Source organism: Olea europaea, chromosome 11, assembly GCF_002742605.1.
Source record: "Olea europaea var. sylvestris chromosome 11, O_europaea_v1, whole genome shotgun sequence".
Lineage (NCBI taxonomy): Eukaryota > Viridiplantae > Streptophyta > Magnoliopsida > Lamiales > Oleaceae > Olea > Olea europaea.
The window spans coordinates 27,520,761-27,538,082 of NC_036247.1; the positions used below are offsets into that span (position 1 = coordinate 27,520,761).

Here is a 17,322-nt window from a genome sequence, read left to right on the forward strand (position 1 = left end):
ATGCTGAATCAAGAACTCACTCCTCGTCAGGCCTAAATTCCACATTAGATACCACGATCAACATCATCTCTTCACCATCTGAACATTTCTCAACTACACTAATTTCATCTGAATTCAAAGGTTTCACCCCAAGATTTATAGCTAAATCACCTTTAACTTGCAACATATTGCAATCCTTCTGAATATGTCCCTTTCTTTTGCAGTAGTAACAGGTCACATTGCTAAATCTAACTCTCAATCTGCCTCTTCGTCGATCACATTGAGATACAAGAGTTTCCTCATCCCTTGATGTAGCTCTAACCAGATGCTTCATTTTCTTCTTTGAGTGCAAAGCATCATAGATATCTTTTATAATCAAAGTATCTTGACTATACAAGATCGTATCCCAAAATGACGCATAAGATCCAGGCAGCGAACACAACAGGATCAAGGCAGATCCTCTTCATCGTACTTAACCTCCAACGTCTCCAGATCTGCAACTATTTCCTTGGATTCGGTAACATAGTCTTCCAACGACTCTCCTTCCGCCATGCATTGTGAATACAGCTTCTGCTTGAGAGCCAGTTTACTTGTAAGACTCTTAGTCATACATACCTTCTCCAACTTCAACCACAAAGCAGCCGCCGTTTTCTCCTTCAAGACATCCTGTAGAATATTGTTGGACAAATGAAGATGAATCAATGAAAAAGCCTTCCGATTCTTCTATTGTTTCTCCTTCGTTGTCCAACCAGCTGGCATCCTCTCAATACCTAGCAACCCATCATCCAAATTCAACTACGCCAAAATAGACCTTGTCTTTACTTGCCACAACGAGAACCTTGTATTGCGATCTAACAGTGGAACATCATACTTCAACCCAGCCCTCTCAAAAGAATCTCAACCAATCCACAGAAAATCAACAACCTAGCTCTGACACCACTTGTTGGGCGTGGAAACTCCGATAACACATGTTGATTCCAAACCGAATTATAAAGAACGAGATTTAATGACAATATTGAAGTATCACACCACGAAAACACAAGAATGAATTTGTAAAGAAAGAACACAAAGTGTAAACGCAGAGGAACAATGTTTATTAATTCAACCGTATGGAGAATACAAGATAGATTAGCAATACAGTTTCTATGTTACTCTCTACAAACTGACCAGAGGAGCCTCGTATTTATAGATCAACCTTAGAAGAGTCCTAAAAGGCAAGAAGATATATTACAATTAGGAGACTCAATTTTAACAGGATTTTATTTCGTTATTCAACTTAATTTCCTTAAGCCCTAAGTTAATATTCTCCTAGTCCAAATCGAATACGCCTCTTCAAAAAATTCCTATTTGAGTCATACTCCTAACAATAAATATAACTTAAAAAACTAATGCCTCTATAAACAACTTAAGTTTTCAACTTAGGTTGTTCAATAAAACGTTATTGAATGATAAAGAAAGAAAAGAACTGCATTTTTGTAGATTACCGCGAACGAAACATTTCATGTATGGATTAGTTATTTTAAGTCGTCTTCTAACTAATTTGGCTTGCCTGCCACTATTTCATTCTTCTGCTGGAGACTGTGGCAGGATCTCATTCCAGTAGATGTTGTTATTCAGAGGAGAATTGGATGTCAGTTGGCTTCTCGTTGTCAGTGTTGTTCCGAGATTGAGACCATCAATCATATTTTCACGAGCAGCAGCATCTCCGACCAGGTCTGGCAGCACTTTGGAGACATCTTTCAGATATCTATGACTTCAGGGGAGGGGGTCAGACAGAGGTTCCAGAGATGGCGGTATTCTGGACAGCACGTTTACCGTGAACACATTCGTATTATCATTCCTCTACTGATATTTTGGTTTCTATGGACTGAGAGGAATGATGCGAAGCATAGAGGTATTCGTATGGTGGCCAGACGTATTATTTGGAGGGTCTACCGCATGATCTCCTTTCTTCAGATGGGAGGACTATTCCGAGTTGAGCATTAGCGAGGAGATGTAGGGACCACGCAGGATACTGTATCAGGGCATTCTCAGCATCGTATGGCCCATGTTTCATTTTGGAGGCTGAACTCAGAGCCATACTAGATGGGCTTCTATTGGCCAGAGGACTTGGGATTTCAGCTATCTGGCTCGAGGCAGATTCAACATTGGCTATTCACTGCATTACCAAAGGTGGAGGACCATGGTCGATTCAGGGTATTCTTAGACAGATCAGAGACCTCATCTACTTCGATAGAGACACGGTTTCACACATCTACAGAGAAGGCAACCAGGTTGCTGATTCTCTTGCTACAGAAGGCTGGAATCATCGGCGCTATCTAAAGTATGGACCACTAGAACTGTCTCGACATATTAGGGCGATAGTGCGGATCGACAGACATGGATTGCCCAGTTTCAGAGGTTCGTAATTTAGGCTATTCTTTATTGTATAGGGAAGTAGTACTTCGTCATTTATTGCTTTCATTTATTATATTCATTTGTTGCATCACTGCTTTTTGGAGGTCAGGTTCATGCCCCCCTCCTTCCGTGTATTCTTGATTTTTATGAAATAAATATGGTTGGGGAACCCTTAACCCCCATCGACCTTCCTTGGTGGACCCTAAAAAGTCACTAAGGATGTGTGGATGTCTTTACCAAAAAAAAAAAAGGTTATTTTCATTTAGAATTTTGCTGTATAGAGTCAAAGTTTGATATCAGCAGAAGCTGGAATCAAATGAAGGATGGAAAGTTTTGTAAATTTAGAAAACAGTTTATATTTATTGCTTTACACTTTACAATGAGCAGGTTACAATATATATACACAAATTTGGAGTGGTGAGCAAGAAAGAATAATATAGCTTGCACGTTATTTTCAATACAGTTACAACAGCCACATGGTGGTCCCACAGGTTCACATTAGCGGCCATATCTGATGCTGGCTATAGGTGTATATTTCAACATCCTCTCTCAAGCTGGAGCTTAATCTTTAACTCCAAGCTTATCCTTGAGAAACAAAAATATGGTTTGTGAAAGAGGTTTGGTTAACAAATCTGCAACTTGATCAAATGATGGAACATATTGTATTTTCAACTTTCCTTCAAGAACTTTATCCCTTACAAAGTGTATATCTAACTCAACGTGCTTTGTACGAGCATGGTAAACTAGATTTGAAGCTAAGGCACTGGCACTAAGGTTGTCACACCACATTGCAGAAGGTAAAATAGAGTGTAACTTGATTTCCTTTAGTACGGATTCAATCCAAGTGATCTCAGCAGTTGCTTGCGCCAAAGCTCAGTACTTAGACTCTGTGCTAGACCTCGCCACAACTTGCTGTTTCTTTGAAGACCATACAACCAAGGTCTCTCCTAAAAAGACACAATAACCAGCTGTTGACCTTCCGTCATCAGGGCGTGATGCCCAGTCTGCATCTGAAAAGCCAGTAATATCTATATTGTCACTCTTTTGGATCCATATACCTTGTTCGATTGTCCCTTTCAGATATCTAAATATCCTTTTCACTGGCTTCCAATGTAAATCTAAAGGTGTTTGTAGAAATGGGCTCATTTTGTTCACTGCAAAGGTTATGTCAGGTCTTGTATATGCTAGGTATTGCAAGCCACCTATTGCACTTTTGTATTAGGAAGGATCTTCCATTGGTTCACCTTCATTTTTAGAGATACACTTACCTACCATCATAGGTGTAGCACAAGGTTTAAGGTGTTCAAAATTGAACCTTTGTAGTAAGTCCTTTGTATACTTGATTTGAGTAAGATGCATTCCTAACTCATTCCTTGTTACCTCAATTCCAAGAAAATAGTGCAACTCACCCATGTCCTTTAGTGCAAATTGAGTATTTAAGTTATCAATAAAGCCTTACAACATTCCGTGATCATTACCTGTAATCATTATGTCATCAACATATACCAAAGCAAAAATTACCTGCCTCTGATTCATATAGAAAACAAGGAGTTGTCTGCCTTGGATTTTACACACTTCCAATCCAGAAGTGTCTTCTTTAGTTGCTCATACCATGCTCTAGGTGCTTGCTTTAGTCCATAAAGAGCCTTTTCAAGTTTGCACACAAAGGTAGGATTCTCCTTATCAACAAACCCTTCTGGCTGGCTCATATAAACATCTTCATCCAGTTTGCCATTCAAGAAGGCATTATATATGTCAATCTGTCTTATACTCCAAACCTTTGAAACTGCAATTGTAAGAACTATCCTTACAATAGAAGCTTTAATTACTTGACTGAATGTCTCGTGATAATCCACACCAGAAGTCTGTAAGAATCCTTTTGCAACAAGTCTGGCTTTGTATTATAGTATTTTCCCTTCAGTGTTGCGCTTAACTCTGAACACCCACTTATTTCCTATCACTTTTTGACTGTTCAATAGTGGCACCAATTTCCATGTTTTGTTCCTTATTAATGCTCTATATTCATCCTCCATTGCTTTGCTCCAATTTTTGTTTAACAAGGCCTCAAGTACATTGTTAGGTTCAGATTCCATTCTATACTCTTTACACTGAATTGAGTAGACTTTTGGTTTAAAAATATCTGCTTTGCTTCTTGTAATCATACGGTGTTCTGTAAGATGTTTCTTCGATTCTGCTTCACCTTTATTCATCTCATCATTTATTTCAGTCTGATGATCAATTGTAACCCTTTCTTGATTCACCACTTGAGTTTGTTCATCATTTGTATCTGAGTTCTCAATCTCATTTTCCTCAGGCAACACATTATCAGCCTGTACCAAATTTTCAGCAATTTCAGCTGATCAGAACTATGAGATGTTGCTTGTTAAGTTGCACTAGGATGAGCTGAATCAATTGAGCAACCATAGCTTAAAGAAGTATGTAGGGATAGGTATTGGATAATGGTTTCAGAGTTTTGTGGATTGCTTCTTTTATTGAGGAAACCAGATTGGAATGGAAATTCATTTTCATTGAAAACTACATGTCTCGAAAATGTAGACTCTCCCAGTAGGACTGAGACATTTGTACCCCTTATGAGAGTTACTAAACCCAAGAAATACACATTTGACAGAGCGAAAACTGAACTTATGTTCTTGATAGGGTCTAAGACGAGGAAAGCAAGCATACCTAAAAACTTTAAGAGACCTGTAATCAAATTGTTCGTAATTTAAGACTTGACAAGGTGATTTCATATTAAGGACTGGTGTTGGCAGTTTATTTATAAGATAAGTGGCTGTATGAAAGGACTCTTACCAATAGTGCAAGGGTATGCCAGCTGGTGCAAGAAGTGTTGGTCAAATTTCAGTTATGTGTCTATGTTTTCTTTCTGCTCTACCATGTTATGTGTCTATGTTTTCTTTCTGCTCTACCATGTTATGTGTCTATGTTTTCTTTCTGCTCTACCATGTTATGTGTCTATGTTTTCTTTCTGCTCTACCATGTTATGTGTCTATGTTTTCTTTCTGCTCTACCATGTTATGTGTCTATGTTTTCTTTCTGCTCTACCATGTTATGTGTCTATGTTTTCTTTCTGCTCTACCATTTTAAGCTGAGGTGTGAGGACAGGATATTCGCATGTCAATGCCAGATTGGAGAGATAAGTTGGTAAATGCTTTGAATTCACCTCCCCCAGTCTGATTGAAGTGCTTTTATTTTCCCGTCGAACTTGTTTTCAACTAAGGTTTTGAATTGAGTGAACAAGTTTATGGATTCTGATTTGTTCTTCATGAGATAGATCCAAGTGTGTCTACTATAATCATCAATGAATAAAATGTAATATCTAAATCCAGAGGTTGAGTTTATGGGAGTAGGACCCCAAACGTCTGTATGAATTAAATCAAGGGGGGCTAAAGCATGTGAAGTGGATGGTTTGAAAGGTAGAGAGTGTGATTTACCAAGCTAGCAAGCATCACATAGCTGATTGACTTCATTAATATCAATTTTTTCATTACAAGATTTGAGTTCTTGTGACATGACAGGATTTGTAGGGTGTCCAAGTCTCATATGCCATAGCTTAAGTGTAGACTCATACTCTCTAGTATTTCTGGACACTTTGGACTTGACAACAAATGTTGAGGGATTCAACTTATTTGGACAAACTGACTTTTGACCTGGATAAACTGACTCCTGACAGGAAAACCTTTGAACTTGATGTGGGTGCTCAATTTGATACAATCCATCCTTAAGCTTCCCTTCCAGCAGCACCTCCTTCGTTTGCTTGTCCTTGACAACACAAAAATCAGAGTGAAATTCCATAAACACACCATTATCAGATGTTAATTGTGAGATACTTAACAAATTTTTCTTAACTGATGGTACCAATAGTACATTACCAAGAATTAAGGATTTGTCATTCAATGTGCTCAATTTATTTGTGCCAATATGAGATATATGAAGTTTGATTCCATTACCAACGGTGAGTTTTTTCTTACCACCATACTCATGTACCTCAATCATATTTCCTCTTTTAGTAGTTACATGATTGCTTGCTCTTGAATCAGCAGACCAAGCTGAATCTGTGATAGTGCTTGATGAAGCTACAAGAGCAGTTAGTCTTGAGGAATTTCCTTGGCATTGCTGAACAAGCTTTGTTCCCATGTACCTCTCATCATAGCAATTGAAGCACTTTTCTTCTGAATGGTTGCTCATTTCACAAATTTGACAAGGCCCTTTACTTCCAGTCTGCCTATTGCCTCCGCCTCTACTTCTTTATCTTTTGTTGTAATTACTCTTCCACCATAGTTGAACGTGCCTTCTCTGTTTGCTATTGATCATTGCACAAAATTTGCTGAGGTGTGGCTCAAATTAATTGAGGTCAGGCTGTTTTTGACAATGTTAAGATGCTCAATTCTAGTTTCAAAAGTCATGAGCAAAGATTGTAACTCGTGCCAGGAAATGGATTCTCTATTGTTTATTTGAACGACGATAGGAGTATATTCCTCATCTAGTCCTGCCAGTACTTGAGTAACAAGATCAGTATGAGAGATGTTTTTCCAGATGTTTCGAGATTATCTGCTAGCTGCTTAATCGTGTTGAGGTATTGATCAATACTTATTGAACCTTTCTTTGTTCTTTGAAGCTCATTGATAACGTATGTTACTCTTGATTTGTTCATCACTCCAAAACTCTCCTAGACAGCATTCCAGAGGTTGCAAGAAGTTGAGGAACCCATCACTCTCATAGCAATTTCAGGTGTCAATGTTGAATAGAGCCAACCCATCAGTAGTTGATCAACGGACATCCACTTTCCATACTCAGCATTTGGGTTTCACTGGAGGAACTTGGGTGAGACTTTTCCTAAACTGTGGCATCTGATTTCCTTCCAGCATTGAAGGCATCAGTGTGCTTGAGGTTGACTGGGCTGATTGTGCATTAGTATTAGATCCGGTGTTAGCCATCGATGCTCTGATACCAAGTCAGAAGCTAGAATCAAATGAACGATGGAGAGTTCTATAAATTTAGAAATCAGTTTATATTGATTGCTTCACACTTTACAATGAGCAGGTTACAATATATATACACAAATTTGGAGTGGTGAGCAAGAAAGAATAATATAGCTTGCACGTGATTTTCAATACAGTTACAACAGCCACATTGTGGTCCCACAGGCGCACATTAGTAGCCATACGTAGATTCTGATGCTGGCTATAGGTGTATATTTCAACACATAGAACTCCCATTTCATCTATTGCACTTAGCTACTGTATCTGCAAATTCTATGCTGCAGAAATGCATGTCAGGCAACATTTATTTTCAAAGTTATTTTTTCTTCTTTACCCTCCCGTTAATGGTGGAGGCATTTTTTCGTTTTTCCATACTGACGAGTAATGAACTGAGACCATAAATGATGGATATATACGCCATATGGTTCTCTTAGAGTTATGAGAACCAATATGGAAGTCATTACATTGAGACTAATTTCTCCATGGATTCAGTAGTGAAACACTGTAGCACAAGAGACGGGCTGATAATCTTTTTGAGCTTTTCCCTTCTTTCATTCAATAGTTCTCATTGAAACTAGTATGAATTTCTTGACATTGATTTCCAGAGTATCCTAAAGAAAATAACCTTAAGGTTCTGCACTTATGTTTTCCACAGGTCCCTAAGACATTACCGAACGAGGTGCTAACGAAAATGAGTGCACCTCAAAAGCGTGATGTATCATACCTCGTGAACTTCCCGAGGCTGACGGCTTCGTATTTGGCTTTCCCACATGGTTTACAATGATGGCTTCCCTATTCAAAGCATTTCTTGATGCAACTGGAGGCCTTTGGAGAACACGACAACTTGCTGGGAACCTGCTGGGATTTTCTATAGTACTGGGTCTCAAGGCAGTGGACAAGATACTACTGCATATAGATTCTCGACCTTATGTATGTTGGGAATCTACTTATACATGCACAGCGGAATTTAAAATAATTTTCGATTCCCACCAAAAATCGCTTTTGTGTTTAGATAGAAATTGTGATAAGGATTGTACTTTGAAGAATTCTGTAATCCTTTTGCTTTTCTTTTCATTCCATCAACCTTGATTCGCTACCATAGCTGTCCAATTGTCCAACCTCCAACGGTGATCCACACAGAGAATAAGATTGCAGCTTCTAGGGTTTTCTCTTGTGCCAGCAAGAATAATGAAAACCATGTGGACCTCAAACCCTAGCTATGTATTTATATAAACCCAAACGGACTCGGCCTGATCCAGTCCAATATTTAATTAATCCAATTAATTAAACCCGGTCCGTGAATTAATTAATCCAATTAATTAATTCGTGAACATAAATAACAAATTCAATTAATTAATTTATACAACAATTGTTAAATTAATCAATTGGCAATTTGTAATCTTCTAATTCTCTTTTGTGTGCGACCCATTAGGTTCCCGACCACGATGCCTAACGACGTGAAATATTATTTTGATCTAAACAAAATTAATAAATTAAAACACCCTTTTAATTTATCGTCAATTCACACTCGCCGTTCCTGATTGACATCTAGCAATGTGTCAGGACAATACATGTGACGAGAAATGTCACGTGATATGACAAAACCAAATTCGTTCGCTTACCGTGAAACTATAATCCCTTCGTCAATATGATCCGATCAATTACGAGATATGAAATTGTGTCAATCTCGATCATCGATAATATCTTTCACTCTACTATTAAGTCAATATAAATCGAAAACACCTTTTCGACGTATGAGTACACCTTGACCAAGGATTTCATCACCGACTTAATTGAATGAAAGACAGATCATAATCTCCTACTATCTAAGAGTGACGAATCCTTTATTGATCAATCACAACCTTCATACGATTCTTAACGTACTCGAATGATGTCGTATTAGCGGCCCTTTTCAAAGCAACATCCAACACCGCCAAAGTATGACTGTCCTTATATAAGGTACCATGACGACCTCAAGTCAAAGGACCAATTTCACTACCGAACGTTAGAGATTAACCACTGACACTCAGATAGTTATTCATGTGGAATCTCTCGACGGGTCTCCAATGTTTTGTTCTATAACAAAACATCCACGTGTTCATTTAAGTGTTACCACACTTTAACTTGTGAGATCAGCTACTTACTTCACAAGTAAGAAATGCCACATGTGATGGTCTATCCGTAATAACGATATCCGTATCTCGTTATTATTTACGACCACGGATGATTTAAGATTCAATCAGATGTAATTTGTATCTCATAATCACAACTTCTTGTGATTAACAAATTACAAATATTTGAATCTACGGACTCTATTATTTATTTAATTGTCTATTAATTAAATAATAGATACACCATTTAATTGCATTAATTATATATAAAAGTATTTATGCCCAAAGTTGATTGGACCTAGGGCATAATACTTACAAACTCTCACTTGCACTAGATCCAATCACTTATGTATCAAGTATCATAAGTCTACATGACGATCATGTTTATACTACGACAACTCTTTGTCAGTGGATCTGCAATATTATTAAATGTGAAAATTTGCTCTTCTCTTTACGTCATTTCTATGTATTATCTCTTTGATGAGATTATACCGCCTTAATACATGTTTGGATTATTGATGAGACCTTAGTTCCTTTGCTTTCGCAATGATTCTATTGTTATCACAATACTATTGTATATGATCAACAATATCAGGAACTACTCCAAATTCATTTATGAACATCATGATCCATATTGCAACTCTTTGCTACTTCTAAAGTATCCATGTACTAGGTTTCTACTATTGAATTAACGGTTGCTTCACGTTTGGAACCTTTCCAACATACCGCTTAAGAGTAAACCAGTTTCTCCATATGAAATCTTCTCAAGATTTCATCTATGTAAATTGGGATGAGTTAAGCAATCTTCTAGATCTACCTCTATAAATCAAGTTGCTTATCCCATTTCGTTTATGAATAAATCCTTTAACAACCATTATTTCAACGATTGAAAATTGGGATATCGTTTTCTATAATATTAGGAACACGACAATGCTCCCACTATCTTCTTGTAAATACACAATTCATCTTCAAATTTGATAAAATCAAACACTTTGACTTTTTCCATCAAATCGAAGATTTCAGCTCCATAGAGACTTATCTTAACCTTTGGTTACGATATGCAACTGTTGCAAATAAAACCCGAATGGATTTCAGCAAGGTCACAGGAGAAAAGTTTCACCAAGGTCAACACTTAACCTTTGCTTCTAGCCTTGCTTTATATATATGGCTATCCACTTCCATATCTGACACGACCCGTCCCAAATCGCCCTAATGGACTAGGAACGGGACGTGCGCCGATGATAGATACTGACTAGATGTCAGATCTACCACCAAGGCTGACTATGACTTCTATAAAATATGCACCAAACTAAATATTTATGAAAACATAATGCGATGGGCCCAAAACAATTATTTCATGTTTAATCCAAATGACTCATGTGACTCAAATGTCGTGTGGCAATAACTCTGAAATCATCATGCTCTTTAAGCTATCCAGAACCAGATGCCACCTGTAAAAGAAATTTGGGAAAAATATATGAGCTAATAGCTCAGTGAGTGAAAGATTTTAAAAATAATTATATTTCTTTCATTTTACATTTTTATCAATAATCGAATTCATATAATTGAATAATTCATAGAATAACATTAAATAATTATGGCCAAAATGTGAGGCATTCACGTAATGTCATAAAATATTATCTTGAAATCACGCTATAACATCAGCTGATAATCATGCTACAATCTCATCACATCAAACGTGCTGAAAAATCTACCAAAAATGTACCCTCTGACTGAAATACATATAATCCGCCCCTCAGGCTAAGAACTTTCGCCACGGGCCTTTGGCCCCTCCGTGAACGAAAGTCGGTATCAAAGGCCTCTCATAATCAATTCTAGAACACGACCAAGGCCCCTCAGTGAACTATATGTACACGGTCGAGACCCCTTCATCCCCTGTCCAAGACCCCTCATATAGTATAGAACACGGCCAAGGCCCACTCAGTGAACTAGAAGAAATATATCATCACGGGTACTTTTCTGGTTGATCTCAATATCACATCTCATATCCAATTCACATATGTATCATATACAATTCTTGAAATTTCACGTATATCATAGTGAAAGAAACTTCCACGGTAATCATATAATTCATAAGTAATCCGTGTACAAACTTCATGATTTCACATATATCATAATAAAAGAACATTTCATAATAATCATGTAATTATATAAGAAATTCACTTAATTGCACATAATTCAAAAATGTACTTAATTTATAAATACTTTAAAAATATTCATATTTTTCCACTCACAGACTATGTACGCCAAAATCAACACGGATGATGAACTCTCCCGATATCTGTATTGCAGCCTGAAATATGATATAATTCTTAAATTAACAATTAACTATTTTAAGAAATTTCAATAATTAAATAAGCGATACCCAAACTTAATATCTTCACGTTTAAGCGATTTCTACAGTCTCTTTAATCTCTTAAACTAATTTCTTTTTCATTTACTCAATTTCATAGCTTATTATACCTAACCCCTTCATTAAAATTAAATTTAATATAACAACCTAACTAATATCGAATCAAACAAAACTATAAAATAAGAAACTTTTACTTACCTTTCGAAATTGAAGAATTCAAGCCTTATAGTATAGACTACTTACTTCCTAACCCGTTGCCAAAATTTTTCTATTTTCTTCCTCTTCTCCTTCCTCTTTTTTTTTTTTTTTTTTTTAATTATTATATTGTTTTGACTTTTCAAAGGCAACCCAAAATTGCAAGGAAGTCCCTCAAATTAATTATAACCTTCAAGTAAATCCTCAACTTCCAAAAAATATAAATAAATCCCAAAATTTTTATTTTGTCCAACTTAACCTTCAAAATATTTATAATTGATAAAATAAACCCAAATAAAATAATTTGGTCAATTAAGCCCCAATCAAAATGATTTATTTCATATAAGTCCTCATTTGACTTGACTTTGAAAATTCAACTATTGAATTTGACTAGATAAAAATGTGGGTTGTAACAATATCGACATTTCCCTTGTAAACTATTTACAAAACCTTATGGGTTTTATTCCATCAGGAGGCTTAACCAAGGTCCGAACCTTGTTCACATACGTCCAGTTCATCTCAAGTATCATGACCTCATGCTGTCTCTTTTAAGCCAACACTTGACTTTATTTTGTTGCAACTAGCAGGTTCATTACCCTGGATCACTAATACCTGATTAATGATCATGAATTCGCACCTTCTTGAAGGTCAAATGATCCTACTAGATTCACATAGAGCTATCATGTCCTCAGGAGTCTTTACTTCCTGATCCAAAGTATGTCACACATCAGATATGGGATCAAACTCAGATTTATCTACTTGGTTAACTATATCTGTGGACTCTTGAACTCTTTCAAATTCTATTTTACTCCCACTGTCCTCTCCTAGAGTAAACATTTTCTTTAAGAAGATGATATGTCGTGAGACGAATACTTTCTTCATGATAATAGAATTTATATTCAAATGTCTCTTTTGAATATCCCACAAATGCGTATTTATCAGATTTAGTGTCAAACTTATCTGATTCAAGGCGCTTCAAATAAGTGTCATAGCCCCAAGCTTTCATATAAGATAAATTGGGACTATTGCCTTTCCATAACTCGTATGGAGTTCTGTTAACCAATTTAGATGGGACATGGTTTAGTGTGTTGTACACTGCAATCAATGCATGACCTCAAAACAATTTTGGGAGATTTGCATGGCTTGTTAGTAATCGCATCATATCTAATAATTAACGATTCCTCCTTTTAGATACACCACCTTGCTGCAGTGTATATGAAGGAGTCCACTGCAAGAGAATCTCATTTTCTCTTAGATAATCTAAATTTTATCTTTAAAATACTCTCATTTGATCGAATCTTAATGTGAGGGAATCTTTACCTATTTGTTTCTCTACTTCTAATTTGAATCCCTTGAACTTTTCAAGAGTTTCATGTTTGAGTTTTTTATCAAGTATCCATGATCATTGATGAAATAAGAGAAACATTACCTGACATTGATTGACATGAATCCATATGCATCACTATGCATTAGACCAGTAATTATGCTGACCTTTCTTCTTTTCAAGTAAAAGAAGATTTGGTCATTGTGCCAGACATGCATAATTTGTACTTGTCAAAATCAATTAATCCCAAGTATACATCTTTATGTAACTTTGGAATTATATTTCATCTAAATGACAAAGTCTGTCATGCCAAATTTTGGTAATAATTAGATTATAGTATTTACACCTTATAATTTCTATACTCATTATAGAATCTTTAGTATTAAAGAATATAAATGTCGTTTTATAATTTACCATAGCCATTAGGATCTTATTAAGATAAACAAGAACAACTATTGTCCTTAACATTAAAATAGTTCATGTCTGAACATGAAATTCATTTTAATATTCCAGCTATGGTTGGTATAAAGCAACATTTCTCTAATTCCATTACTAAGTCAAAGGGCAACGGAAAGAAGTATGCTTCTATAGGCAATGCAGCAACATTTGCTCATCTCCATCATGTAGGTTAACTTCTTCCTTTCGCAGTAGTATACTTCTAGTTAGTTTTTCCATATTTGTATAAATATGGGATTTACATCTGGTATCAGATACCTAAAAAACTTGTGAAGTAGACGTAAGCCATACAATATTCCTTCTAATGACCTTTCATTCTATAATGAAACCAATGGTCATTATATTTGGTATTGTCCTTTGCTTACACTGTCTTGACCATATTGGACGCTTTCACAAAGCCCCTTCCTCTTAATATTTTTAGAGGAATCAATGACTTGCCCACTACTAACTTCGACGTTGGGCTTAACAGTCTTAAGCATATTAAGCAACTCAATAATTGTGCATTCAAACTTATTCACGTTAAATTCATAATTAGTTATGAATAGCTTTCTCTGACATAGATTGCAGAACCAAGTCACTACTTAGTTCATGGTTTGTAATTGAACTCAATTGAGACATTTCTCAACGTCAATCATCTTCAATGTCTAAGTATCGATTGAAGATTACTCTGTCATTTTGCACCCGTATAGTTGTTCGGAAGTCTCATATCCATCCACACACGATTATTATCATACAACCCTTTGTAATGAAGGATTATGTGTCAACATATATACTCTCAAGTCGCTTTTGTAACTCAGTGACATAGTTGCAAGTGTCACATACGTTGCAGTACAATTATCATCACTGTGTTTACTATAGTAGCCACCTCTTCTTTAATTGAGTCATCACCAGGTGTCTCTGGAAATGGCTACTCAAGGATGTGACCAATTTTCTCATGCATAAGAACAATTCTCAAATTGCAGTATCAATTAAGAAAATATAGTTTGGTTGTTGGCATCTAGTATGCCATTCAAAACATATGGTTACTCAGATTCAATAAATATAAATGACAAAAAGGAAAGAATAATATATAAAATGCATCAATTAATTTAATATGGTCTTTTATTAAATTAATTATGCTCCCACTATTTAAATAAAATTTATGACCCTCTCACATAAATTTATGGAGTCCATGCTTGACTCCCAGTGGGCTGAGATCCCATCTATTATATTAAGACCTTGAGTGTACTCAACAAGCCCTAATATAATATTTGGGTAGATACTATTATCAATTGTATCTCCATACAACTCCTAGATCATTAAGCTGACAACTCTTTGTTTTCACACATCTTATGTGTTAGCTTAAAATGCCTCTAAAATTTATCTCCTTGAGTGTACTCAACAAAAGATAAATTTTAGTTAAGTCAACCCCATCATTCAGAAATATCAAATATTTCATAGTGTCAAACATATCCCTAATGGACCAGCACTGAGTGTACTCAACAAGCTGAGACGATTTGGAACTCTGATTTTTCACTTTAATGATGGAAGGCGATTACATATATGACTTAATATTTTATGGAGGGATTTTGCATTCATGAGTCTCATCAACAACAATACAATCATATATATATTATTATTATTATAATAATGGACTCGCAAGTCCAAAATAATAACAATAATAACGGGCTCGCATGCCCAAAACAATTAAGAGCTCGTAGGCCCATAAAACGACAAAAATAAAAATTAACCATTCAATACATCTATAGGGTCGAGTCCATAATCGTCCACTAATAATACATTCATAACATAAATGTATACCTATATAATATCTAATATTATATGCAAATAAGTTTCAAGTTTCTAGCAATTAAGTCGTTTAAACTCCTTTAGACAAAAGAATCGGAACAATTAAATAATTAATTAATCATATTAATCTATTATTTAATTAGCGGGCATATTTAATTAAAATCTAATTTCAATTAAATAGAAAATTAGAGTCCAACTCTAATTCAACAATTATATAGCGGGATTATTCAATTAAAATCAAATTTTAATTAAAAATCAAATTAGAGTCAAACTCTAATTTCACAATTTAAGGCGGTAAAATTTAATTAAAATCAAATTTTAATTAAATAACAAAATTAGAGTCTAACTCTAATTCCAATAATTAAGGGCGAATTAATTTAATTAAAATCAAAATTTTAATTAAATACCAAATTAGAGTCTAGCTCTAATTCCAAGAAGAAATTTAGGGCGAGACAATTTAATTAAAATCAAATTTTAATTAAATGTGAAATTAGAATCCAATTCTAATTACAAGAATATATTCGGGTGAAAAACCAACTAAAATCAAATTTTAATTAAGTATTAAATTAAAGTTAAACTTTAATTTAAATTGAATGAATATTTTAATATAGGATAACACTCCTAAATAAAATAAAAATTCAATTGGGTCAAAGTTTAATATTTAAGTCAAAATCCAATTTTAACGAAAATATAAAATATCGTCAATTTTAAATAAAATTTTAATTTGGGCCAAAATTAAAATTATAGGACAAATCCATTTGAAATTCAAATTTAAATCCATTTTTAATATCTAAATCCAAAACAACTTTTGAAAACATCAATTTGAACCAAGTTTAAACTTAACTGAAGGGCCGGAAATTTGAAGATTGCACAGCAACCCTCAATTATAAAATTGCAAAATGACCCCTCTTACATAATTCACAAACTAACCCATATTCTATAATTGCAGGCAGGGTCCTCAATATTAGCCTTTTGCAAAATAACCCTCATTTTAGAATTTTAACAAATGGGCCCCTAATATCATATTGCATCCGGGCCCCCACAATTACATTAATTGCAGAGAAAACCCCCGTCTCCACCTAGTCACCCGAATTGCAGAAACCCTAAATTTAAAATCGCCACCGTTGATTTATTTTCAGTGGGGCGGCGCTGGTCCTGCCGGTTGTCCATTGCCCCTTCTCTTAAGCGGCGACAGCCACTGCAGCAGCGCGAAAGCGCTTCTGTAGCGGTAGCACTTTTGCGCTGCTACAGCAGCAACAGACGCCGCTACTGCCGCTGCTACTTTTAGCAGCGGCGTCTGCCGTCGGTATCAGCGCCATCGCCGGCAGCAACTGTTGCTACCGTCATCCCACTTCAATTTAATTTTTTTTTTAAACTCGAATCAAAGCCAGATTTTAATAATAAAAAAAAACTTCTTAATTGCTAGATCCATGAAAAATTATAACAATCAACATTTGATTGTTCAAACACATTAAACAATTTCTAACAAACACAAAGTAGGCTCTGATACCACTGTTAGGAATCTACTTATACATGCACAGCGAAATTTAAAATAATTTTCGATTCCCACCAAAAATCGCCTTTGTGTTTAGATAGAAATGTAATAAGGATTGTACCTTTGAAGAATTCTGTAATTTTTTTGCTTTTCTTTTCGTTCCATCAATCTTGATTCGCCACCACAGCTGTCCAATTGTCCAG

General features: G+C 35.5%; 1 protein-coding gene and 1 pseudogene across 1 annotated transcript in view; one reads left to right on the forward strand and one right to left on the reverse strand.

Annotated features, from left to right (window-relative positions):
* The window catches only part of LOC111404643, a 23,090-nt pseudogene extending 8,976 nt beyond the window's left edge, over positions 1-14,114 (forward strand).
* Positions 14,115-16,805: 2,691 nt separating this feature from the next.
* Positions 16,806-17,322, reverse strand: part of LOC111404644 (transcription factor bHLH123-like) — an 11,190-nt gene continuing 10,673 nt past the window's right edge. The window contains exon 3 of the mRNA XM_023033423.1: positions 16,806-16,961. Within this exon, the coding sequence (XP_022889191.1) occupies positions 16,806-16,961 (156 nt within the window). The remainder of the gene's footprint in view (positions 16,962-17,322) is intronic.